This window comes from Cyprinus carpio, chromosome B13 (assembly GCF_018340385.1).
Source record: "Cyprinus carpio isolate SPL01 chromosome B13, ASM1834038v1, whole genome shotgun sequence".
NCBI classification, from domain to species: Eukaryota; Metazoa; Chordata; class Actinopteri; order Cypriniformes; family Cyprinidae; genus Cyprinus; species Cyprinus carpio.
In genome coordinates this window covers 19,557,068-19,583,741 of record NC_056609.1, presented here as the reverse complement: position 1 = coordinate 19,583,741, position 26,674 = coordinate 19,557,068, and the positions used below count along the sequence as shown (strand labels likewise).

At 37.3% G+C, this 26,674-nt stretch overlaps 4 protein-coding genes across 6 annotated transcripts in view; 3 read left to right on the top strand and 1 right to left on the bottom strand.

The window, feature by feature from the left end:
• The window catches only part of LOC109100740 (all trans-polyprenyl-diphosphate synthase PDSS2-like), a 32,362-nt gene extending 23,135 nt beyond the window's left edge, over positions 1-9,227 (top strand). The window contains exons 4-8 of the mRNA XM_042737107.1: positions 3,510-3,584; positions 5,037-5,198; positions 5,341-5,469; positions 6,085-6,120; positions 8,769-9,227. Coding sequence (XP_042593041.1) covers positions 3,510-3,584; positions 5,037-5,198; positions 5,341-5,469; positions 6,085-6,120; positions 8,769-8,924 — 558 coding nt within the window. The 3' untranslated portion in view covers positions 8,925-9,227. The remainder of the gene's footprint in view (positions 1-3,509; positions 3,585-5,036; positions 5,199-5,340; positions 5,470-6,084; positions 6,121-8,768) is intronic.
• A 4,418-nt stretch (positions 9,228-13,645) lies between these two features.
• Positions 13,646-19,007, top strand: LOC109100743 (BEN domain-containing protein 3-like). Of its 2 annotated transcripts, XM_042737102.1 has the most exons (4): positions 13,649-13,963; positions 14,666-14,720; positions 15,891-16,045; positions 16,218-19,007. In XM_042737102.1, exons 2-4 carry the CDS (start codon positions 14,669-14,671, stop codon positions 18,468-18,470), a joined length of 2,460 nt encoding a protein of 819 aa, XP_042593036.1. In that variant the 5' UTR covers positions 13,649-13,963; positions 14,666-14,668; the 3' UTR covers positions 18,471-19,007. The 2 variants fall into 2 exon arrangements, with proteins under 2 accessions (XP_042593037.1, XP_042593036.1); XM_042737103.1 differs by lacking the exon at positions 14,666-14,720 and having other exon boundaries at positions 13,646-13,963.
• A 2-nt stretch (positions 19,008-19,009) lies between these two features.
• On the bottom strand, positions 19,010-21,398 carry mtres1 (mitochondrial transcription rescue factor 1). Of its 2 annotated transcripts, none has more exons than XM_019114175.2 (4): positions 21,283-21,398; positions 20,484-20,923; positions 20,163-20,235; positions 19,010-19,971 (listed from the first exon to the last, which is right to left on the bottom strand). In XM_019114175.2, exons 2-4 carry the CDS (start codon positions 20,912-20,914, stop codon positions 19,789-19,791), a joined length of 687 nt encoding a protein of 228 aa, XP_018969720.1. In that variant the 5' UTR covers positions 20,915-20,923; positions 21,283-21,398; the 3' UTR covers positions 19,010-19,788. The 2 variants fall into 2 exon arrangements, with proteins under 2 accessions (XP_018969720.1, XP_042593039.1); XM_042737105.1 differs by lacking the exon at positions 21,283-21,398 and adding an exon at positions 21,119-21,239.
• matn3b (matrilin 3b) lies at positions 21,383-26,611 on the top strand. Its single transcript, XM_042737106.1, has 6 exons — positions 21,383-21,962; positions 23,145-23,534; positions 24,411-24,986; positions 25,275-25,406; positions 25,791-25,892; positions 26,140-26,611. The coding sequence occupies exons 1-6, from the start codon at positions 21,788-21,790 to the stop codon at positions 26,187-26,189; spliced, it is 1,425 nt and encodes a 474-aa protein (XP_042593040.1). The 5' UTR covers positions 21,383-21,787; the 3' UTR covers positions 26,190-26,611.
• The last annotated feature ends 63 nt before the right edge of the window (positions 26,612-26,674 follow it).

The following is a 26,674-nucleotide window of genomic DNA, read 5'->3' as shown; positions in this document are numbered from 1 at the left end:
GGACTCACACCTGATTTTGTCTGAATGTTTAATACACACTCTCTTTAGGTAGATGGTGTGGTGTAATATAGTGGGTTTAAGAGTAAGTATTGGCGTGTTCTATAGCACCTCCTGCTGGAAGACAGTGGAAATCTCTCACCTGTTTACTGTATTTCGATGCCTCAATGGCACCTCAATTCTAATTTTTTTTTTTTTTTGTCTGGTTCTGTCTAAATCTGTGATTTAAATATCACATAAAGATATATTTTGTCTCAAATTGTCACAAATTGACACTGCAACAATGATAGAACTTTTTTTAACAGACAGATGAAGACGTACACTACAGTTCAAAAGTTTGAAATCAGTAATTGTGTGTGTTTTAAAGAAAAAACTTTTATCCTGCAAGGATTACATTTACAATGTAACAAAATATTTCTAATTCAAATAAATGCTGTTCTTTTGAACTTTTTATTCATCAAATAAACCTATTAGTTTCCACAAAAATTGATAGTAAGAAATGTTTCTTGAGAAACATGAGAATGATTTCTAAAGGATAATGTGACACTGAAGACTGATGAAAATTCAGCTTTAGCATCACAGGAATAAATTCCATTTTAAAATATATTAAAATAGAAAACAGTCATTTTAAATTGTACTCATATTTTGTAATATTACTGTTTTTGCTATATTTGATGAAAAATACAAATCAGTCGCACTTTATTTTAAGGTCCAGTTCTCGCTATTAACAAACAATTAACTATGACTTTTACCTCAAACTACTAATTTGTTGCTTATTAATAGTTGTTAATAGTTATTAATGGTCATGCAGAATATATGCTTTATAAATACTAATAAACAGCCAATATGTTATTAATAGGCATGCTAATAAGCAAGTGCTCTTACCAACCCCAAACTTTCACACAGTGTTGTATATACACTAACACTAATACTAAGTAATAATTCTATACATTTAATTAAAAATAAATAATATGCAAAATGTAGTTTCATGGTCGGTTAGAAATATATATGCTTGACAAATTTTCTAAATTCAGTCGCCATTAGCAGCTGTGGACAGAAGGTCATTTTGAGCCTCGTTTTTAGTGAACACACACACATACTAAAGAGAGTGTGAGTAAAAATCCTTTTTTGTGTGAAACTGAACCTGTTGTTCAGCGAAGCATGATTAAAGCCACACACGCTCTGTTCTGACCCACTGAAGTAGTGACTGACTGACAGGATGTCCAGCCAATCAGAGATCAGATTCTTTAGCTGCCAGTCAAACTTCCACAGATGAATTTACAATTAGCAAAAGTGATTAAAAATATATTGTCAGTGCTCAGTTTTTAATAGTCCCTTGATGTAACTGACATTCACCCAGCCAGAACCGCCTGAACGCATCTTCCTCTTAAAGCTTCTGTCTATGTAAATGAGGGCGAGGCCCCTTTGCATTAGCGGTTCAGTTAGCGTGAGAGCATTAGCGGTGGAAATCAGACGTTCCCTCTCCGCAGCAAAGCGCTTTTTCCCCCTGATTGATCTGTATTATGTATCGCGGCCTTGAGTGGGATCCTGACTTAGTAGACTGTGTGTGTGTGTGAGAGTGAGAGAGAGTGGGATTCTGGCTCAACACTAGTATAAACGGTAAAGGGATCCGCGAGCGGCTGTCTCCTCTTTCTTCTCCTCACAGATTTGTCGGCGAAACATGACTCCGGCTGGATTTGGGAATGAGACGAGACGGAGGGAGGGCAGCTTATCTGATACTTTCCAAAAAAAGCCCCCCCACTTCTCTCTCTCATACACACACACACACACACACACATACACAAACTCACAAGAAAGACATAGACATACACAAACACACAGTTCAACCCCACATGCATTCTCTCACACACACTCACACGTGCATGCTTTAATTTCTCCGTGTGGAGTGTGTGAAGCCGCACATCTGGCTGCGCTATAGGGGCTCTCTGTCTTCTCTGGGCTCTGGGTAGAGGAGTCAAGTTCCTCACTGTTTCCTCAAAGATCTGGTTACTCAGAGGGCAGAGAGAAAAAGAGAGAGAAGGAAAGAGTGAGAAAAACAAAGTTTGAGAGAGAAAGTTTGGGGAACGGAGAGGAGTAACATAATATTAAATATGAGGAATAGCTGAGTGTCTGGATGGAAGGCCTCTGCTATTCTAGTTCCCTGGAGATTCTGCCTGTGGTCTTATGATTCAACAGGCAGGCCTTTCGGGACAAGAGGAAAAAGAATGAAGAAGGGTGAAAAAGAGGTGGAGAATGTAGCCTAGGGCGATGGATGGAAGGGATAGGAAAGCATGTGATTGAATGATAGAAAGAGCTGTCAGTGACTAAGTCCAGCTGACTGTTGTGGAGTAGATGTAACGGGATAGCGCCCTCCTCAGGAGCACTATAGTTACTACATGATCTAAAGGATACTTTAAAGCAAAAAATTAAAAATTCTGACATTATTTATTCAGTCTCATGCAATTCCAAACCTTTATGACTTACCTTCTGGGGAACACAAAAATGTAATTTTGATGTTTTGTATTGGCTCTTTTTAATTGTACTCAATGAGGAATAATGCTTTCAGCTTTCAAAGATGCAAAAACACTACCAAAGTTTTTTTGACTTTTGAATTCGTAGAACTAAAATTTAAGTTGCTGTTAACTAATAATCTTCCAATTTAGTCAGCTGTTGGAGCAGTCTGATTCACAAACAGATCATTTAGATTTATTTGTGATTTAACTGATTAAAATTGTAAAAATGTAAAAGATCTGAATGAAAAGAATGATAAATTTTCAATTGCTACTGCACAAACTTCCATGAATACATTAAGGTGAAAATGTATTTTTTTTTAAATTCTTTTTTAATGTTTTGTTATACGAATAAGTAACTGTATTTAAAAAAAAAAATTCTCCTACTGTCAAAAATGTTTTTATTTACTGTTATTCCAACATAAAACAAAAGTATATTTCTTTAAAATTACTAGTTTTGTTTTCCACAGATGTAAGTTAAGTCATAACATTGGAACATCATGAGGTTGAATAAGTAGTTTTTTGACGAGGGATATAAATTGATATATTTATGTGTTGCATGTACATATTTGTAGTTCAAGTGAACAGTCCAATCAACACTCAACTATTGGATAATTTTTTGTACTGTAGGTGTTGAGTATTTTTTGTGCTGGGAGTAGACTTCTGTGGTTGTGTATTAAAGAGAGAAACTGAATCAAAAAGCTTGTGCAGATGTCGGAGTCCTCATTAAAGTCTGTATCTTCTGGACATTGCACTGTTTTGACTGGCCATCTGTTTAATAACTGAAGTGCTGGTTATTCTATCTGTCCCTCAGATGCTCTTTTAGAATGAGTGGACTGGAAAAAAAGTCTTCCCAAATTCCCAAACAGCTCATGTCCTAATAAATACGAAATTTCAGAACAGATGGGGCTGATCCGTAATCAGCACTCTTATTCTGAGAGTCTTCGTTTATGTGGAAAATATTTTGCTAGCCTAAGTGTTATAATGTTATGTTTGTTCTAGGTGGTAGAACTGATCTCCAGTGCAATCGGAGATGTGGTGCAAGGAATCTATCACGAGAGCTCCACTTCTGCAGAGGTACGACGTTCAGCCCACTGCACTTACCACATATAGCCACCAGTGGCATTCTATGGGAAACATTATTGACAAAATTGACAAAAAAAATAAATAAATAAAGTTTCTTGAGCACCAAATCAGCATACTACAATTTCTGAAGGATCATGTGGCACTGAAGACTGGAGCAAACGCTCCTAAAAATTCAGCTTTGCCATCACATGAATAAATTATATTTTAAAATATATAAAAGTTGTAGTAATATTTCACAATATTTTACTGTATTTTTATTCAAACAAATGCACCCTTGGAGAGCATTAGAGACTTCCTTCAAATACATTACAGAACAGTAAATAGTCTGTTTATGAAACATTGTCTTTTATTATATTCCCTTTGTCACCTGATTTATAAAACCAACTGCTCAATGTCATGCAAATTACTGTAAAGCACAACCTCACTAGTTTATTGCTTTAATAAACACGTGCCATCTATGAGACGTAATATGTGTCATTGCTAAGATTAAGCTTTATTTTTCTCATAAATTAATTAAAATTGAGTACCAGAGGAATCCTTTTAGTGTTTAATCTTTCATATTCAAAGCTTTCAAAACAGAGCTAAGACTGGACAAGCAAAACATCTCCAAACAAGCGAAACACAGACTGACTTAAAACATTTGCAAACCGCTCAGAGTAAATAATGAATGACAAAGTTTCCTGTGTGAGGCGAGGAGGAGGAAAAGTGATGGAGAAGGCCACGTTTATGTGAGAGAAACTCAACAACGGAGAGCGAGAGAGAGAGAGATTCAAGTTTCTTTTACCCTTTTTAGAGGAGACGTTTCCGAGCAGATGTTTGCATCACCTTCCCTCCTTCAGTTTCACCAACCCCCTACCGCCATACCACCTTTTTGTTTCTTTTTTATCCTCTTGTTTGGTTTGAAGTGGCATCCTTGAATTTTCTAGAAACATTCTGCTTGCTTAATTTGAACAGTCTAAATTTTTTCTATAAATTTTCTGTGCTTTTGAAGTCTTTTTATGATCTATTTAAGCTCTCCAAATAATCTTGATAAACAACACCATTCAAAAAATTAATGTTTTTGAGTGTAGTCACTTATGCTCACAAGATAACATTTATTTGATAAAAATACAACAAAAACAGTAATATTGTGAAATGTTGCCATTTTTTATATATTTTTTGTTTTTAATTTATTTGATGGAAAATAACAATTTTCATTACTCAGGAGACTTTTTTTATTATTATCAATGTTGAAAACAGTTTAGTTTACTGCTTAGTATATTTGTGGAAACAAAATACTTTATTTGGAATATAAATCTTTTGTAAATATCTTGCATCTTTGTCTATTAAGTAATTATTTCTTTTAAAAAAACTTAATGACCCAGGCTTTTGAAGAATAGTGTACATCTCAGTATTTATAATACATTTAATGCTTATTTAATTGAGTTTTTCTGTATTCTGAAGGAGGGCAGTCTAACAGTTGCATCCTGGGAAGACCAGACATTCCTGTCCCATGGTGCTTTGCTTGCCAAGAGTTGTCAGGCAGCGATGAAGCTGGCCAGACATGGTAACGAGTCTCAGAATTTGGCTTTTCAATACGGAAAACACCTCGCTCTGGGACACAAGGTGTGTACGCACAGTCACACAAGTGCATTGTGGGCACAAGCTGTTTGTCTGTATGCTGTCTTATCAAGTTACATTCTCCTATTTGCACTTTGTGTAGAAAGCTCATTTCAAAAAATGTGTGTGATATATGTGTGTTTTGTAGTTGAACTCTGATCTACATACGTTCGTGAAGAGCGGGTCAGAACCGGCTGTGTTTAGTTTGGACTCGGCTCCTGTAGTCTTCCACAGACAGATCGTTGGACCTGAGAGATGGCGGCACCAGCTAAAACAGGTACCAGACAACCAAATCAGTACACTTGCTGCTGTGTGAGCTGTAAAATAATCTGGTGAATCTCACATACTGAATTTCACTACAAAATGTAAAAAAAAAAAAACTTAAAATGATGCTGAAAATACAGCTTTGCCATCACAAGAATACATTACATTATAATAAATATTTAAAAAAGAATAGAATATATTCAGTAGAAAACAGTTATTTTAAATTTTAGCAGTATTTCACAAAATTAATACAGTAATCAAATAAATACAGCCTTGGTAAACATAAGATGCTTCTTTCAAGAACATAACAAAACTTTACCAACCCAAACTTTTGAACTGTAGTGTGTAGTACCATGGTGCATAAATAGTTTCCAATTTTAATATATTTTTTCGCATTGAAAAGTCATAAATATGAGCTAGGTGATGTCTCAAGGCAGCTAGCAGACAGTTTAGCCAGTTTTACTGTATTATGTTTGATATTCTAACTGAGCAGACAGTATTTATCATTAATTGAAGTGATTCAATAAGATTTTAGCTTCTAGACTGGTAGCAAAACACCATAACGGTTCAGATTTCATTGTGTCAGCATGACGTTCTCTGGATTCACATTTTTCTCTCTTCATTTCAGGTTCAAAATATGGCTAGACAGATTGATTACACAAAGGTAAGCCACTCCTGTTTTTTGATTAAGGGCGAGGGAAAACAAAGTAACGAGTGCCTCATTTTGGTGTCTACTTATTCAGACAACTTGTGTTTCACTGTCAAACTGACTAAATCAATTGATTATTTTCATTTAGCCAATGAAAAAGTGGGATTGTCTATTGAATTCAAGAGAAATCAATCCTCCTGGTCAAACCACTAATCAATGATTTCAGCCACAATCCTTCTGATGAAACATTCATACATTTATGACACAAATCGATTCCCCAGGAGTCATGAAATCATTCCCAGGGTCCCGGTGTGTATGTGATGTTTACAAACAAACAGAAATAGAAGTGAATTAATGTATGATTAATAAAAATAGAAATACATTTGAAGTTATTTAAATATTATTTAAATATATTTTTTTTATAAGTTAATATGACAAAAAAACAGTCTCCAGGAAAATAACTTAATAAACATACTAAATAATATCATGATGAACGTCTAAAAAAGCAAACAAGTAAACAAAAAAAGGGTTAGGGAATAGAAAATATCATTAGCTTAGTATCAGTGTTATAAATCTTGATTCAGTTTTTATGTTTATATTTTCTGTTTTCATTTTAATTTTAGTTAAAGTTTTTTTTAATTTGTATTTTTTTTTTTTAAATACGTCCATATATATATATATATATATATATATATATATATATATATATATATATATATATATATATTTTTTTTTTTTTTTTTTTTTTTAGTTTTTAATGATTTTAATACATCAAGGTAAACTAAATTAAAATTTGAAATATTGCCTTAACAATAAGCTGAAATGGAAAAAAAAAGTTTTTTATATTTGATTTTATTTCAGTTGACTTTAAGTACTTTTTAAGAAAAGTCTTAAGTAGTTTTATTTTAAGTAGTTTTTTAATGGTTTTAATTTTAGTTTCAGTTTTAGTTAACTATAACAACTCTGCTCAGTATAAAACCAGTAGAAGTAAATTAAAGGCTGTACCAGCATATAAAAAAACTAAATTTATGTGCGTAAGTTAATGTAATCAAGTGTGAATCTGAGGCATACTAAATAAAAATGTAAGAATCGGTCACTGAAAAACCCACATTGATCGACCAGTGCTGTGAATATTGGTGGTTACAGCCCTGAGTGAGCCAATAGGAGGTGTTTGTTCTCTGTAACTGATAGCAAGTTCAGAAATTTGATTTCCAAAGTCAGAAGGAGAAGAAAGACAGAAAGAAAGAAGGGGAGACAGAGGCGGTGGGGAGGGGGCAGGAAGAGGAGGAGGGTACAAGCAGCTCGGGTCGCCGTAGAAACAGGATATTAGGGGATAGAGTGGCAGGTTTATTTGTAGAGGAGACAGAGAGACGGTTTGACAGCAACATCACACAAGATTCTCCTTCAACAGGGCACAGACAGACACATCACCCCCCCACACACACACACATCACATATCTCTGTTATCAGCACATAAATGCGACATTAATCTCTCCAGTATTCGCTGTCTGGTTTGTTTTTTGGTGTAAATGTGTCTCGGGGGGGTCATGAGGTCATACCTCTGTCTGAGTCAACTTGAACATATTCTGTAAAGCTGTTTAGCATATTGAAGTCAAAGAAAACTGCGGCTATACAAACAAGAGAAATCAGTTGATGTCATCATCTACCTTTCCCACATCCACGTTTCTCTCCGTCTCCCTGTTTTTGGCTTTCCCTCACGCACAAGCAGGTCTCTTCTGCTGTTTTTAACTCGAGGCCCCCAAGGGCTTCTTAGCGCAACACATCCCAGAATTCATTTGGCAAAATGGCCTCCAGCAAAACATGTTTGTATGTGACAGTGGAGGACTACAAGACCATTTGAGTGAGGAAGAGTGTGGAATATTCTGGGTTTTCATTTAATAATAATTATATGTTTACAAATATATTATGTATATATTTTTTTATTGTGATATTTTGGTATGTTACTTATGACATATTGATCATATATTTTTTTAATAATATATCGATAATATACACTGCTGTTCAAAAGTTTATGGCCCATAAGATTTTAATACTTTTATTCAATAAGTACACAAAAAAACAATAAAAACACACAATAAAAAAAAAAAAAATGAAAAAAAAATGCTGTTCTTTTAACTTTCTATTCATGATAAAATCTTTAAGAAAATCATCACAATTTACACAAAAACATTAAGCAGAATTAAAAACATCAAAATATCTTACTGACCCCAAACTTTTGTATATTAGTGTATTCTTTTAAATAATAGATTATATTAGTTAAAATTAGTTTATGTAAAAGGTATCATGAACTAACACTGAACAACATTTTTACTAATTTTAACAAATTTTATTTTATATATTTTGAAATATTAAAAATGTATTTATGTATGTAGAAATTAAGATTTAACCAAGATGCGGTAGGATTTATTGTTAGTTCATGATGCCAAACACATTATTACTCATTGATACACGTTATTACACGTTATTATAATGTTACCATCATTTGTTTCACAAGCAAACCCTGTTAATCTGTAGAAATTGCCTGTTTCAAATGGTTTCTTTGCCTCTAAATTTGGTTAAAAGAATATTACATTTCCTACATCAGTTTCATCAGTTTGATGGAGTTATATTAAAATTTTTCCTCATTCTTGCATGTTCTCCAGCTCCGGGGCCTGATAAAGACGGAAAGAGGCGTGAGCCAGGCACTTGACCTGTGCAGTTACCACGGCAACAAGGCCTTAGAGGCCATGAAGTGCTTCCCACCCTCAGAAGCTCGGTCTGCACTGGAAAACATGGCGTGCGCAGTTACCAAGTTCTGAAGATGGTTTCAATCTGGATGTATATATATATATATATATATATGAATCCAATTTCGTTTGATGCAGCTGATTAATGCTTGAGCCTGCCTGGAGGTTGATCATGATTTTTTTGGGGTGCTGTTTCTAAGAGGACTTACTTTGGAGTGTTTGCGGTTCCCACCTGCTCTACAGATGATGATTTTTATGTGGAACTGATGAGTGTCGCACACATTCAAGTTTACCGGAATCATACACACTCTATGCATTTAGCCAACAAATCAACTTTATCTTTTAAAATAAAATGAGATGTCTTTTTGAAAATAATCAGTGTCTCTCTTTATTCTAAAATGTCCACGATTCCCTGAAGTATTTAACAGAAGTCAGTATTTCTATACACCACTTAAAAGAAGACAAACAAACATTATTGATATCACTGTAAGTTGATTCGTGACCATAGAGAAACGTATTGGTATTATGGGGGTGGCATTAACCAAAATGTTTGTCCGAAAACCAATGACAATTTGTGAGTGTGTTTGTGTGTGTGTGTGTGTTGTGGGTGCCCGGGGTGCTCCAGCAGCAGTGTTGGCAGTAATAATTAATGAGGTGAGTGTGTGACCTGAGTGAATGGGCAGGAAATGCTGCAGTATTGATCAGCTCAGCGAGAGGACTGGCGCCAGCCTGGGCAGCCTGCGGTTTCCCGGGTGACTACAGGGGGACGACTAGGGTGTAAAGTGGGGCGTAGGCGAGTGACGGTCACCGCCGACAGCTGCCGGTCCACACACACACACACACACACACACACACACACACATTTGAATTGCTTGAAGGACAGAAAGGGAAGAACATGCATGAAGGAACATCAGTAGCTTAGAGTTCCTCTCATGTCTCTCTCTGGCCTTGTATATGTAGGCAGGATATTACACTAAGTTTGCTTGGTAGAAACGGGACAGCCCTCTGGTCATTCATGAAAAATTTATTTTGGCCTCAAGCAGACCTGAGAAAACTCCCCATGAAAACCTAAGAAGACACCTGTCAGAGGCAAACTTTTTGTGCTGTCTTTGCCTGATCAGACTTTTGTTCAGACTTTATTATTAGTGTCACTGTGATCTGAATTCCTTATCACAGATCCAAGTATCAAACTAAGCACAGAAGAACAGTATGAAAGGTCATGATCTTTTGTTTTAAGGAGATTGTGGGTTTGGGGTCTCTACTTCTTGAGATTGTTCGAATTACAATTGAATTAGTCGTGTGAAAGCTTACTTCATTTAATCAGTCATAGCTAATGCTTCACAGACTGAAAGAAATCAATGTATTTTTGAATTTTCTGGCAATTTTCCTTAGTTGATCATTGCCGGCTTAGTTTGTTACCTGTCTTTCAGTGACCTGGCCTGAAAGACAAGCCCAAAATAAGCAACCCAGTCTGAAAAACTAAGCCCAAAACAGACAACCCATTTTTTTTTTTTTTTTTAAGTTATTAGTGTATTATTTAAGAAAAGTCTTATTTTTGTTACATCAAAAGCAGCTTGTAATGGCATAAAGACGCTGCAATCAAATTACTTTAAATATCAAAATAGACTGCTAAAAGAAGTTCCAGTCAGTATGTGGGAACAGACAGAGAAACATTGTCACACACAAAATAATGATTAAGTCGTCATATGTTTTGTTCTATGAGAGGCAACCACTAATATGCCCAAATAAGTAATTGTATTATAGAAATATGCCCAAAAACGCAACCCATGTCTGCTCAAATCTAAAAGCAACTTCTGGGAAAAAACGAGCCCAAAGTTACTTAAGCAGACTTGGCAACACTGCTGTCCTTGTTTTGTTGAACTGGTAGACACTCCTCAGGTGTTTTTTTATTTTTTTTTAAGCTGAGATGGAATTTGTACTCCACTAGCACGGCTGCTAGATCTGCATAAAAAACAGCCTAAAACTAGTGCAATATCAAAACACAAAATATGCCACTATGTCATGTCATGGCAACGGGAACTAGGGCTGCTGAGGGTGCTTCAGCACCCCCCGCCACAGGGCCGGGTCTGAGACTTTCCTTGTGTCCCTCAATCATCCCCAAGATACTTATTTTTTTGTGATAGTTTTGTGATGAATTATTTATTAAACTGACCAGAAATACATAGCCTGGTGCGATTGTATTTTTCTTTTTCGTCCCTACATCTCCCCCTCACACTGACAGAATTTCATGTGAAATGTTCACGCAGTGATAGTACCATAATTTTACATTCCAATTTTTAAAAACCATTCACATCCTCCTCCTTTTCATCATCCTGTATTATTGCATGCCATATTACTGCCAGGCTACAGCAAGGTTACAGCAACACTTTTCCTGCTCAGTCAAAATTTCAAAGAATGCAATATAAATTACAGTAATGTACTGTAATGTATAAATGTGGTGTTGTACTGTAGGTTTTTACAGTAATGTGCTGCAAAATCTACAGCGATTTCTAACAGTGTAACAATCCGATCCCCTGATGGTTGTGCAGGTAGAGCAAGCGAGAGAGTGTGTGTATGATAGCAGCTCCACTTCAGCAAAGCTCAAAACTATTACAACACTCATTTATTCCATACAGACAGGCGACTCTCTGCCTCCTTTATGTGTTTGGGTCTGTGTGAGTTATTTCGGGACTGGAGGAGGCTGTGAGATCAGTCAGATTTGGTCTCCTGCATTGAAACTACATTTTTTATGACCGTGCTTTTTACAATAAAATTAATAGGAAGCGCTCTTGTTTTGCATGTGACACATATTGTAATATGCACTAGGCCTATGCATATAATGCTCTAATATGAATCCTACAGTTAACTGGACAGGAGTTGACTGTTGTCTGTCAGTTTGATTTTCTTTTCCTTCTGTGGTTATCCAACAGTTTATATTAAAACAATTATTATGATAGATGAGTTTTAGCTTGGAGGATACATGACAATGGATTGAAAGTAGCCTACTTTGTGCGTTTAAAATGTCTTTAGTAGTTTTTTTTTTTTGGCACAAATGTACTAAAATATCCTCTGTCGATCTGACAGATGCAATACTTTCTTTCATGAGATAAAAAATGAGATGAGCGTATGTTGAAATGAGTCTTTAACGAGCAGCGCGAGACTCCCCGCTCACTGAGCGCGCGAGCGTCATCGCATGAGCGCGTGAAAGATCAACCAGCCCACATTACCTGAATAATGACCGGTGCCTCATCACACCCACATCTCAGAGAGCCACGGCTCCGTGACTTAATGCAGACATCACTAATGCAGACATTACTAATGCGCGTTACGGGACATTGGCCACATCGTGTGCAGCTGATGAGTGTCTGAGAACATAGTCGAGAGAGAGAGTGAGAGGGCAGCAGTGGACTTATTTCACCCGTTTGCTTTAGTGTAAGATGCTGCGTATGTTGTGTTGTAGTTTGGGTTTGTAACAATGTAGCCTACGTCACCCATAAATAGATCATCACATATTAATATACTGTATAACGTTGAATTAGACATCTTGATGTGTATATAGATATGATTTAGTTGCATTTTTCAATTTGAAAGTAGGCTACTTTATTGGCGTGATTGTTTTGCTTCCAACAATAAAATAAACAAACAAACAATAAATATACGTTGTTAATAAAAAAAAGTGCGTTAATAAAAAATAATGACAATATATTACTGAATAAAAGTATCTTAAATATTTATTTGACAGCAAAACGTGTCACAATACATCGACGCAACTTTGCACTGCAGTACTCTTCATATCCACCAGACGGCAGTTCAGTGGTAAACTGGCAGTAAACATAAAAGCGCTGACAAAGGGGCAGTTATAGTTTAATTAACTAATATTGTTATGTTGTTGGATAGTTGGGAATATGCTTGTTAGCCTATTTATGTGCTGATAATGTTCTAATAAATTTTAATAATGGCTTTTCAAGATAACATGATGGTAGCAAGATTACAGACAGCAATTTGGACCTACGTAAATTAAAAGTGAGCACACGTATTTACTCAAACAACCCTCAGTTTTCCTTGAAAAGTTCTAACCTTAGTCCAAATTACTTTTTTAGCTGGTGGGAAACTATATAGAACCATGCATTTAAATAATGCTTTGGTGATTAGTATGAAAAAAATTATAGCTACTGATTTATCATTTTTTCTTTTTTTGTTTGTTTGTTTGTTTGTTTCAATTTGATAATGAGAATCATAGGCCTACATTTTAGACCTAAATGTTACAGATGAGATTACATTTTCTTAAGACAACATTTGGTTTCATGAAGAGAGAGAGAGAGAGAGAGAGAGAGAGAGAGAGAGAGAGAGAGAGAGAGAGAGAGAGAAAGAAAAGGGCCAAATAGCCAAATTATTAAATGCAAAACCTTCTGTGAGAACAAAGTACATCCAAACAATTCGTGGTAGCCTATCGTTTGGTTTTCTTGGTGTTGCTTACATTTCCAATGTCATTACTCAGAATTTGCTAAACGTCATTTATTTAACTGTACCACCTTCAAATCAATAACGTTTTAGAATAAAAAAAAACAGAATGCACTATAAAACGTCTAAAAAATAAAAACAATATTTTCCTAATATATTTAAAATCTCATATTTATTAATTATTATTTGTAAAGTATTTTTTTTTAAATATAAAGCATGGTTATTACAAGTTTTCTAAAACAAATTCAACTCTATAACGTTACTGTGATATAGGTTTGTATGGTCAAAGGCGTTAATGACGCGGGTGATTTTACACTCGTGGAACTCATGCGCGCGGCTCGAGGGGCCTCTCAAAATGTCACGAGAAGTCCCACGCGGCCACAGAGCGCACTCCGCGTGTTTCACTGCCACGGCGCAGCAGCTCAGGGATTCACGTGGGGTGGGCTGGCAAAAACCCACAGCAAACCCACAGCTGTGCGGAAATGACACAGTACCGTCACGTCACGCGAGAGGGCACTGACTAGAGAAAAAAAAAAGCAGCGGAGAGAAACACGGACAACAGTTACCCGTGGACAAATCCACTGGATTTAAAGCACGAGCATGACTAATGCCTCCTAACCTACTGCACACGGCTGCCCGGAGTCGAAAAGGTGAGTTTGATTTCCGCCGCGCAGGTAGTTTATGCGCGCCGTGGTGCGGGAGACGGAGCGAAAACTCATCGGTGGATGTTTTTCTTGCCGCGTCACGCAAGAGGGAGAGTTGCGCACGGGGGACGGAGGGAGGGGAAACACGGGAGAGAAGCGCAGCACTCCGTATTACAACTAAAACACAAAGAGTACGTAATTTTCTTAAGACATAGGCTATGCAGGCCACAGAAGGAACGTCAACACCGATCCTTTACCGATCCGTGGGCCTCCCACTTAAAGAACCATGAAGTTTACACTGTAAAAATGAGTAAGTAGAGCCAATCAACTCCGCTCCGGTAGCTCTAACCAGACCAAAACCGGTGCTCTGGCGAGACTAAACGGTGCAAGACATGAAAAACAAATAGGAAAACATTCTCACAGAACTTCACCCTGGAGAACAGTCACTCTGAGAATAAAGTTTTACACGCACCACAGTTTTCACACGCTTGCCATGACGTTTGTGTCCAGTCGTTTGTGATACTGTCTTCACTGTCTTTAAGAAGGACAAATGCTTCCTTTTTAAAACAAATAATGATTTTAGCAATATGACAGTCAGTCAATCCCCGAACAGCTGCTATAACCGACAAGTGTATTAAGAGAGGAGTATATGTGTCATATTAGATGTGTGACTATCAGATAATATCAGTCTTGTGTGTCTCTTCCCAGGACATGAGCTCTTCTGTGTGCATGGTTAATGCAGACGGACAAGTGCCTGATAAAAGTATGTAATTAACGATTCACACTAAAATCATTCTCACAACTTTCGTTAAACATCACAATATTTCTGTCTAGTAACATGCATCACATTGAAACAAACAGTCCAAATCAACTTATCCAGTGAAATGAACTGACTCGCCTTAGCATCAGATGGAGATGTTGTATTTAAAGTATATACCTGCTATAAGGATCACTGGTTTTTGAATCACATGAAACAGAAATCAGCACTAAATACGGGTATAAATAACAGTTAGGAGTGACAGAACCTCAGATGTTGTCAAAAAGGCATGACATTGCATTTGTGGTGTAAATGCCTAACTGTAAAATCAACCACTGCCCTAAAACAAGGCTTGTAATTTGCAGCTGGTTATATTAAACTTTGAAGAAACCAAAATTTTTTTTATGACTTTTATTAAATAAACCATTCTTATTTTTTGTGGAATGTTGCCTTGTTTATTCTAAATAATTTATCCGTGCACATAATTTTATGAATAGTGTGCCCACATAATCTATACATTGAAAATATCAACTTCTTCCCTTGCCATGATATCTTTTTTCTAATGATTTGTGCTCCAGCGCACTTTCCAGCAACCTGTGACTTCACATCAATCTACAGCTATTAACGAGTGACAATGCGCCAATCAATTCTCTGTGGACAAAATCAAGTACAGCCCTGTATATATATTTTTGCGTTCAAGAAGCCGTTTCACTCGATAGAAAGATAAAGCGATCACAATTTCCATTTCATGTTGACAATAGTGAAAAAGCATTGGTTTACATTCACACCTCAAGAAACATTTTTTTTTTTTTTTTTTGCCTGATATCAATATGCAGTAGCAAAGGTTATGTGAAACACTTTCTATTGTCCAGTTTATAGAGGTACTTCACTAAAATAACTTGAATTCTTGTCAAATCACATCACATTTGTAAATAACAGAAAGATAAAATAACAAAAAGAGAGAAAAATGCAAATGGTCACAGAGGATGCATGTTACTACCAGTTGTAAATGTCTTGGCTGATCATTTCAGATCAACTGAGACAGATGCCAGATAAAAAAAAAAATTAGGCCAGAGTCTTCCATCTCCTCATTAAAGTTATACAGATTTGTGAGATGATGTCTTTCGGTGTTTCTCAGCATTCTTGAATAGTTTTGAACGCTTGGCTTTTCTCCAGAAGTTAAAGTCGAGAAAGATGCAGAGGATGTTATTGAAAACACAGAGGGGAAGATGGAGAGCTTCTTTAAGCGCATTACAAAACGATCAGCAACACACGCAGTCCCTGAGGTGGAAGGGCCTACTAGCAGGAAGAGGGTCAAGGTGACAACACAGGTAAGATGAAGTGCCTATAATGGAAAGGAACGTTTGTTTCAATCAAAACTTTATTTTTCTACTGGTTAAACATTGCATCTGGGACATAATTTGCTAAAGGGCAGGCTATGTCTGGTCTGATTTTTCTTCTGGTACGAACTATTAACAGCAACATCTCACACTTACTTTCCAGGCAGGAGAACATCTCCTTGACAGCAGTTCAGATAATGGAAGCAGGTCATGTTCTCACAGTCACAGATTATCTCCACAGGAACAGATTCCCATCTCTTCATACAGGAAACCACTCTACAGCATCACACATCGCATTTCTGAGCGTAAAGCTGCATCCAATCTGGACCAGCACGGAGCCCACAATGGAGTCAGAGCAAGCAATAATGGTGTTCACTTACAAAAAGTGGGCAGCTCTAGAAAGCATCACATGTTTAAGGCCTCCACTAATGTGGGGGTCACAGGGTCTTCTGCTGCCTTGGATTCTCACCTCTACCCACTCATCGAGAAGATGTTCTTCCTCCTCAACACACTGAATTCCAGCATGACCCAGCTGCACAGTAAGGTGGATTTGCTCTCGCTTGAAGTGACACGTATCAAAAAGCAGATGAAACCCTCTGAGATGATCATGGAATTTCAACCTCCTCCTGAATACCAGCTGACCAGTGAAGAACTCACCCAGTTGATGGAGCAAACATCCACTGCGGGAGATCTTGGCTGCAGACTCCTCGTTCAACTGTTCCCAGAACTCTTCACAACAAAAGAATGCACGCATGGCTGCAGCTCATGCAGCCTTACAACCAAACGGACATTAGATTCATTGCATCTTCAGCTAATACGTAACTATGTGGAAGTCTGCTACCCATTGGTGAAAAATGAAAATGTCTGGCAGACGGAGTGCTTGCTGCAGATCAATGATTTCTTGAATCGTTTCTGGGCTCAGAAGGACATGGAGAGTGGTCATATGTGTGACAAACAGGCTCCAGTGCATGTCGGGTTTGACATGGATCCCAATCGTGCTTGTCATTTCATCAGTGAAGATGCCCAGGATGAGAGTCTTTCCCTCAACTCTGGAGAGAACAATGATGTTCATCTCAATGTCAGTTCAGATGTAGCGTTTGACCAACATGAGGCAGACTCTGAAGACTTAACTTCGCCAGAGGAGCTTGTTGTGTTTTTGTTGAACAGACTCTTTCCGGAGGTGTTTGAGGAGGGCAAGTTGCCGGAGGGCCACAACAGCATTGGACAGTTGATCAGTGACTCAGACAGACTAGAAATTATACAAAAATACATGGAGGCCAATTTCCCTGATATCCCAGAAGAAACCTGGCTGCAATTGTGTGTACAACAAATGGAGGAAGCACTGGAGAATGCTTCAATCAATGGCAGCAGTCGTGACAACCGAGAGAGATATGACACCACTCGTCTGCCTGATAACATCTCCATTGTAAAGATCAGTGATCTGTGTGATTACGAGAAACCAAATCGCAGGTCTAAGAAATCGTTGCTGGAGCCTGTGGATTTTGACACACTAGAGATTCCTCCTCCAGACTTTGAAGTTCCTCGGGAGTATCTACTTACTAAGGAACAGCTAAAGAATAACTATGAAAGCAGTTTATCAATTGGGAACTTTGCATCTCGACTCCTGGTTCTCATGTTCCCTGAGCTCTTTACTTACGAGAATGCACGAAAATACTTCAACTGCAGTGGCTCTCTAGGAAAGAAACAGCTGGATCCCCTACGAATCAGTCTCATCCGGCATTACGTCCAGCTGCTTTACCCACAAGCTAAGAACGACCGTGTGTGGACCCTTGAGTTTGTCGGCAAACTTGATGAGCGCTGTAGGCGACGAGATACCGACCAACGACGTTCATACCAGCAACAACGGAAGGCCTGTTCACCTGACCAAGAGCCTGACCCAAAAGACTCGCTGCTAACTGCTGGGCAAATCAATGTTCTCAGTTCAGACCATCTGAAAGAGGACTTTGAAGTCCTGTCTTCACCCCTGGAGAAAAGCAGCAAGGACTTCTGCAAAATTCCTCTCGAGGACCTTTCAGTGTCCACCCCAGACTTTCCAGTGCCTTCTGAGTACCTGCTCACGGATGCTGAAGTGAGGGAAATTGTGCAACAGAGTCTGTCTGTGGGAAATTTTGCTGCTCGCCTTCTCGTCCGTCTCTTCCCAGAACTTTTCACACAGGAAAATTTACGGCTGCAATACAACCACTCTGGGGCCTGCAACAAGAAACAGCTGGACCCTGTACGTCTCCGACTTATCCGTCATTACGTGGAGGCTGTCTATCCAGTTGACAAAATGGAGGAAGTGTGGCACTACGAATGCGTGCCAAGCATCGACGAGCGCTGCAGGCGACCCAATCGCAAGAAATGTGACATTCTAAAGAAGGCAAAGAGATCAAACAACACTGTGACTTATTCTTAGACAATGTTCCTGCAAAGCGCAGATCTGTTTTCCTATATTTTACACAACATACCTGTTATTTGCACAAGTCCATAAGCTGAAGCATATTGAAACTTGTTCTTGTTTAAGGTCTAGTTCGGCTGGTCGAGTTCACATCCATGGCCTTAAACAGGATGGTTTCGTAGGTGACAAAGTTGGTGATTGAAACCACTATCACATGACAGTGAAATATTATTACTATTTATATGCCAAAATATTATTGATGTTATTCTAATGTCTAATTAATAGATAAGCTAAAGTTAGCCTTAATCAATTTAAATGTAAACATTTAGTTTTTAAAAACAATAGGTCACTTTAGTTTCAGGTGAGGGCAGAGATGATATATAAATATATATTGTTTTAAGTTGTAGCAATGTTGCAACACTGTTTTTTTTTCTGATTATCAACATATTGAAGTATGTCCTGCCTTGCAGGAAGTAAATCTTATTCATATGTACTTAACTATAGCACCAGGTTATATGTTATATATTTTCTAATAAAAATTCACTTCCTAGCCAAGATGTGTTTCATGTTCCTTTTTATTTTACTTAAGATACACAAGTGAGGGACAATAGGAGCCTTTTACAGTCAGAGAAATTCATAAAAATACCTACGGGAAGATTTTATCTTTGATGTTTTTCAAGAATAAATTTGTGTTCTTTGAATAATCCACCACTGACCATTATAATGAAGAAAAAAGAAAGAAATACAGTTTGGAAACTGTATTTGTTTGGGTTTTAACACATTTTTTTAAATTTATTTTTTTCGGCATAAATGCTCTGCAAAAACCTTTTAATATTTCCCTTTTTTGTCTGGTAATCTTAGTGCAGTCGTATACAAAGGCACTCTGTACCCTTTCAGAAAACTGCTCACTGAAAATCTACCAATGTCATAAAGAGAATGGTGAAAACTAAATAAGGTATCAGAAACAAGGGATCAGAAAGCAACCGATATCCCAAACACTGATTCATCCCACAATGTTAATTTGTGAATCTAGTAAATATTAGAAAAAAATAAAAAATGCATATAACCAAAACCACTCCTAAATAATAGGATGCGTTTGTGTTCCATTTGTGAACTGTAAAGTTAAAAAAACATGTTTAAGTAGTATAAAACAGTTAACTACTGTTAAGTGAACAGATGTGAGAAAGACCTTCAGTTTTTGTTGGACACAGAAAACATCTCATTAAATCCTCAATCTGCAGTTTCAGAATCAAATGGTTGGAGAGTGGAATAAGAAATACCAGTTTTGTCCTATTTTCTGATCTTTCACCTCTCAAACACATCACAGAATTAGTCTTTACTGCTTGTACACATCCTTTCTGGGAAGTTGTAGGTGTTTCCAGGTTCTTAGAACGACTCTCTGCTTTTCTGCGTCTTTAGTCTCTCCGACCACCTTTTTTAAGATCACTCTCTTCAGCAAGACTGTGTCCATTTCCTTGTCCTCATTTAGAATCAGATCCAGCGTATCACCTACTTTAACCTGTAGGAGGCAAAATGTAATGTTAAATTAAGGTGCTTATACTAATCAGTACTCAGATTAATTCAGCAATGGGAAGACTACCACATGCAGAGTAGTTTTTTTTTTTATTAAATCCATAATTTGTTCAGCTAGTCTTAGATATTTTTGTGGAAAGTTCTTTCTGATTATTTCACTAGAGGGTGCTGACTCACCATTTTGCTCTTCTTGGTGAGTTTCTGACCATTCAGTCTCAATTTGAGGTTATAGAAAGCATCCTCCACACCACTGTAAATGAGATACACGTGTTAGTCACTGCCAATGGCCAAAACATCACAAACTAAATGTACAGCCTGAGATAAAGGAGAGCAATATGAGCAAAGATTAAATACGAACGTCATCAGTCCATTCTCTGATTGGGTTCTGAGGTAAAAACTAGGAGTTACATCTGCAATTTGAACTGAAAACACTAGTTTGTAACTCACCAGTGTGGCAGAATTAATCTCTGAACATGATGGAGAGTTTCTCTGACTTACTTTCGTGCAGTGTCCAATCCGGTCTTCAAAACCAGATCGAAACGTAGAGACTGGACAGTTTTCTCGTGGTCTTTATAGTCTTTTGGCAGGCCTGGGTCATCTGGAAGCTCATCCTCATAATCACTAGCCTCTGCATCTTCCTGTTCCTCCTCCTCCTCCTCCTGCTGCTGCACTGCTTTTTGCTTCCCTTTCTTTCTCGTGCTCTTGAGCCGGGTCTGATGGAGAGACCAGCTCTGCCGAGTGTCCCATGATTTCGGCCACATAGCTGTCCGGTGTGTCTGGGGTGTGTCTGAACCCCACAACTGACGCGCGTGTAATGTTCGCGGGCACCACATGCTGAGACCAGAGGCATGGCACGGTGTGAGCAGCTGCAGGGAGTTAAGTCTGCCTAGCTGCCGCAGGGCCAGCGCCTGCACTGACAGACTCTGCATACTGTAACACTGAACACAGACACAAGAGAAACGAGGCACACTTTACATTCTTCAAAGAGCCTAGATTCAGCTCTAAATGCTCTGGAAATCTTCTAAACCAACAGTGTGTGTCCTTTTCCAAATAACTGATTTGGGGAGGGAAATGTCAATGATATTTAAGTACAGACATAAGGAAAAGCATGATATAATTTGTGAAAATCTTACTGATTCTCATGACGATAATATCAACAGAATTTGCATAGCCAGCAACTCATAATACGTTTGTACAACAAACCACTCCTCACGATAAAACTTCAGGATGATTCACTATCAGCAAATGCAAAAACAACACTTGTTTGTTGAACAACGACTTAAAAAGATAATTTTACCTAACTGAGGTGAGAGATCTCCCCTTGAATCTCGAGCTGACCAACGTACACAGTAAAAACAAACTAGCAGTCGCTGCTGCTGTAGCTGTAGTGCAATTTTACAGCGCCCCCTAGAGTCGGGATGAATTATTATACACAATGCAGAATTCTGTTTCTGCGTTATAATATATATTTAATTCGATTTTATCATTAGGGTTTTACAAATATCATAAAGTTGATTATATAAGCTAATAAACATTACAATTTTTTTCCTCCAGAATTTCTAGAATGCTTTGGGCACTATGTGTACTATCTGTGCAGTTCTAGTGGTGTTCTGCACTACATCTATAGAAGACTAAACGCCCGCCCAGTCAAACGCACTTGTTTCTCTGGATTGGTGGCTCGCGTTGGACGTCTGGGGGCCAGCGGCTTTAAAACATCATGTGAGCGCCTCCTCCTGTCGAAACTCTCACAGTGGGTCGGAATTAACACAAGAACAGAGATTCCTGCATCCATCTTCATCAACATGACATGCTGTATTTGCATTTCTGTCTTTTGTTTGTCTGCATTTTTAATGGAGGCGCAGGGTACGTATGGCCCTTACTTAAGGAATCATAACCAGCTCTATGGAGACCGGCAGATATCTCACTTCACTCCCAATATGCCTGTTCCTGGACACAGCAACTCCATCAACTTTGGAGGTAATAATTTTTTTATTATATATATAATATATATATATATATATATATATATATATATAGTGTTGTGTGTATATATATATATATATATATATATATATATATATATAATATATATATGGTTATATTTACACTTTATATATATTATATATATAACTAATCATGTGAAATTAATATGTTAACACTGAGTATTAATAAAAAAAAAATTCAAGCCTTGACTGAAATGAATAGTTAAAATATGTTAACACTGAGTATTATTTAAAAAAAAAAAGAAAAAAAAAACTACTAGAGTGAAATGGTGAAAAGCAGAAGTTCTTTTTGTTTGTTTTTTTAAATGGCATTAGTGCTATTCAGGAACAAAAACTAACCTAGCCTACTATATACTGTAAAATTATGTAATCTACACACAGCTGTACTTTCTATTTTACAGTAGGCCTATTATTAGCAGTTTTTTTTTTTTTTTTTTTTTTGTCTTTCTCAACAAGTGCTTAATGATGGATCAGAGACCTTTAGACTTCTAAAACCTTGGGAGCAGTGGTTCTAGTAGCTACTACATTACAGGAATAATTAAAGCATAAAAATCTTGTTTTCTATTGTTCATTAAAAATCTTATTTATGTTACTTGTTTAAATGACATTCACACAATGAAGGCTCTACATGATTTGTGAGCTTTAAAACATATCTTTCAAAACTGTATTACATTTAATCTTTTTCCTTAAATTTGTGTCATATCTTTTAACTGAAATCATTAATGTAGCAATGCTATATACCTCTGTCCCCTAAATGCTTTTTTTTTTAATGAAAAGTGGATCTAGGCTACATCATGTTTTTCCTTCAGGTTGACTTGTTAAATGTTGCAGTCATTCACAGAGAACCTCTGAACATGCAACTGACTTTGCCTCACTGCTTAAAAGAGGAGACCTTTAGTTCATGCTTTTGCTAACAACCAAAAAGTGTCAACTTAAACCCACATCAGTATCATATTGCTTTAAACCAATAGAGTAATGGCTTACTTTAATGCTTCTCTCCCTCCTTTTCTTGTTCTAAATCTCATTTTCATGCTCCCACCTCGTCTTTTTCCTTTGTTTTTTCCCCTTTTCATCTGTCTATGGATTCTTGGCATTTTTCCTCTCTTTCTATGTTTCTGTTTACCCTCTCTTTCTCTCTCTCTATAACCAAACAAAGCTCATGGCTTTAATCACAGGTTTTACAGCTATCATCATCGCAACCCTCATCAGCATCATCACCAGCGGCCACCCTGGAAAGGGCCTCCCTTTATCTACCACCGTCCTGCCTTACCTGTCCGGCCCATCGCCCCTGTCCATCCTGTCTGGTCAGTTGTGCCCACACCTCCCAGAATTCCGGTGGTGCTACCTGTCCCTACAGTGCCCATGCCACTCACCAAGGTAGCCACCCTACCCCCGCCACCTCCAACACAGACTACAACCACTACAACCACAGCAACCACAACAACCACAACAACCACAGCAATCACAACAACCACGACAACCACTCCAGAGCCGGTCAGTACCCCTCATGGCACACCTGCCCCTGCCGAACCTTCCACTGACCCAGGTAGACCAATCCCACCCCACTTGGAGCAGACGACCAGTCTGGTCCTCTTAAGTCCCTCTTAATAATCTTTCTCTCCTTTTTTTTCTCTCTCTCTTTTCAAGGAGAAATCATAAAAAACTGAACGGTCATTTATAGGGGTATAACAATATATTCCTGCCACAATTCGGTTTGAAACACAGTACTGATTTTACAGTATGATGCTCTCTATACTTGTAGTATCACAATCAGTTAAAATTGTACAGTTTTTAATTATTACTTATAAGACGTGTGATAAACAGTTAAAGGAATAGTTCAAGATTTGCTAAAAATTACTCATCCTCAAATCATCCAAGATGTAGATGAGTTTGTTTATTCAACAGAACATATTGGGAGAAATTTAGCATTACATTACTTGCTCACCAATGGATCCTCCGCAATGAATGGGTGCCGTCAGAATGCGAGTCTTCTATTGCATAATTTTTCATTATTATACACAATATTGTCACTATCCATCATACATGTTGCGTTTTTGTATTGTGATATATTGTGACACAATATATTGTTATACCTCTGGTCATTTAGCATTAAACAAGCAGGACAAATAGCATTACTGAGGCCATTTTTGCTAATGCCAAGCTTATTGTCTACAGAAATGCAATTATTTCTTTCTTTTTAGTCACAGTTCTGCACTGAGGAGCCTCTAATTTTTTTTTTTCATTTTATTCTCTTTCGTGGAGAGAGAACTTGTAATTTTTTGCGGCCGGAGACTCATAACAACATCAAACATAAAACTACACAAACATTCAAACAATAAAATGACACAAATATTACAACACTATAAAACTACTTCTAATATGACACAAATTTTCAATGAATTTTTTGTTATATGTCTTACAACTCCAGCACAGCTCTGCAAGAGCCGTCCTCTAGACCTGGTTTTTATCATTGACAGTTCTCGTAGCGTCCGTCCTGCAGAGTTCGAAAAGGTCAAAATCTTCCTCTCTGAAATGGTTGATTCTCTTGATATTGGATCCGATGCCACACGAGTCGCCCTGGTCAACTACGCCAGCACCGTCAACATTGAGTTCCTTCTGAAAAAGTTCTTTAGTAAGGCCGAGGTCAAGCAGGCTTTCTCCCGTATTGATCCACTCTCAGCAGGAACTATGACTGGCCTGGCTATCAAAACCGCCATGGAGCAGGTTTTTACAGAGAGCGCTGGGGCCCGGCCACTAAAAAAGAACATCGGTAAGGTGGCCATCATTGTGACCGATGGAAGGCCGCAAGATAAAGTTGAAGAGGTGGCAGCAGCAGCAAGGGCTTCTGGAATTGAAATATATGCTGTCGGAGTGGACAGAGCAGATATGCGGTCTCTCAAACAGATGGCCAGTCAGCCTCTGGATGACCATGTGTTCTATGTGGAGACATACGGAGTGATCGAGAAACTAACATCTAAGTTCAGGGAGTCACTCTGTGGTAAGAGAATAAAGATCCTATTTTGTTGGGGAAAACAGTTTATAATCAATTAGATCATTTTTTAATTTAATATAAAAAAAAAATCTCAAATGTAATTATTAAAAAATATATGTTATATTTCTATAAATACATTTAATTTAAAATTAAATGAATGCCTCACTGACTCATCGATAATGTTTAATATAATTCATATTTTAACACATATATTATTATTTTATATGATTAAATTTTTTTGGTTTTGGCTGATCATTGGTGAAATGATTTTTGCTCATTCCGCTGATTTTGCAGGTTTCGATGCTTGTGCGCTTGGGCACAACTGCCAACATATTTGTGTCAACAACAATGCCTCTTATTTCTGCAAGTGCAGAGAGGGATATGTTATCAACTCTGACAAGAAAACGTGCTCTAAGCAGACCAATGGTTTGTCATAAAAACATGCATCAAATCATTCAAAAAATTTGATGCATATCGTAAAGAATATTTTTTGATGCATTCTGAAGAAATGCATCCAGTAACTTTTGTGCACAGAAATGCTTTTTTGGCTCAAACTAAATGCCATATAAAATGCCATTGAAATCAGACATTTTATCTGAATTATAAATCATTTAAATAAGTATGTGTTTAATGAGATAACGTGTGCCCTGGAATGTTTATGTTTATGTGCTCTAATAGTTTGTTTTTAAAATTGTCATTATATATGCAGTGATAATATTTATGTCAATGATGTAGGCTATAAATTGAGGAGTGAAGGAAAGATTTGTAGCATTTTAAGTACACCGTAAAACATGTCTGTTTCTTTTACAGAAGAGGCAAGGGGAGATCTGACTGAGAATGCCTGCATGTGTGAAGCTCAGATCGCATTTCAGAGGAAGGTTCACAACACTATACAGTCTCTCACCAGCAGACATATCCTTTCAGATTAATACAGCATTTGTTTGTCAACTATCCTGATTGAATAACTCTCTCAGTCTGATAAACTTTCCATGTCCTGAGAGCAGCAGTCACATTGGACAGGGTTTATGAGTGGACAGGGTTTGTGAAGTCTTTTTGTAGTCATATTGGTTTCTCTCCAAAGCTGGTGTTCATCAGAAAATCAATCCTATAGCAATCCTGATGATCATGACGGGTGATGTTTTTCTTAACTGTTACTTACTGGATGACATCTCAAACAGAGTGCAGCAGTTTGATCTCCGTCATGCCTAGAGTGGAGGATGGGAGTCTAAACATCTTGTTCTAAAAAGAAAGAAGAAAAAGAAGAAACAACAACAACAATTTAATCTCTCATTAGCTGCCTACAATGTATCCCATGCATTCCTCATTTTGTTTGTTTGATCTTAGGCTACTTCATATTGTGCTTATAATTATTTTAAATTTGGTTATGTTCTGAGTATGATCTTTGAGTTATCATCATATATCAAATTCACTTTGCTGACACAAAGTGTTAGATTTTTTTAAGTAAATTTCCTTTTATTTTGGGGAAAAATAGTAAATGTAATAGTAAAATGTAAAGAATACGCACATAATTTTATGTTGTTGTCTATTTTAAATACTTGTACACACACACACATATATGAACAAATTCTAACAAATAAAAATAGTATTTGATGTTATTTTCTGTTTCGTGTTGTCTTTGCATTATGTAATGGGTTAGCTAAAGGCTACAATATTAAAATAGTAGTGCTTGGTGT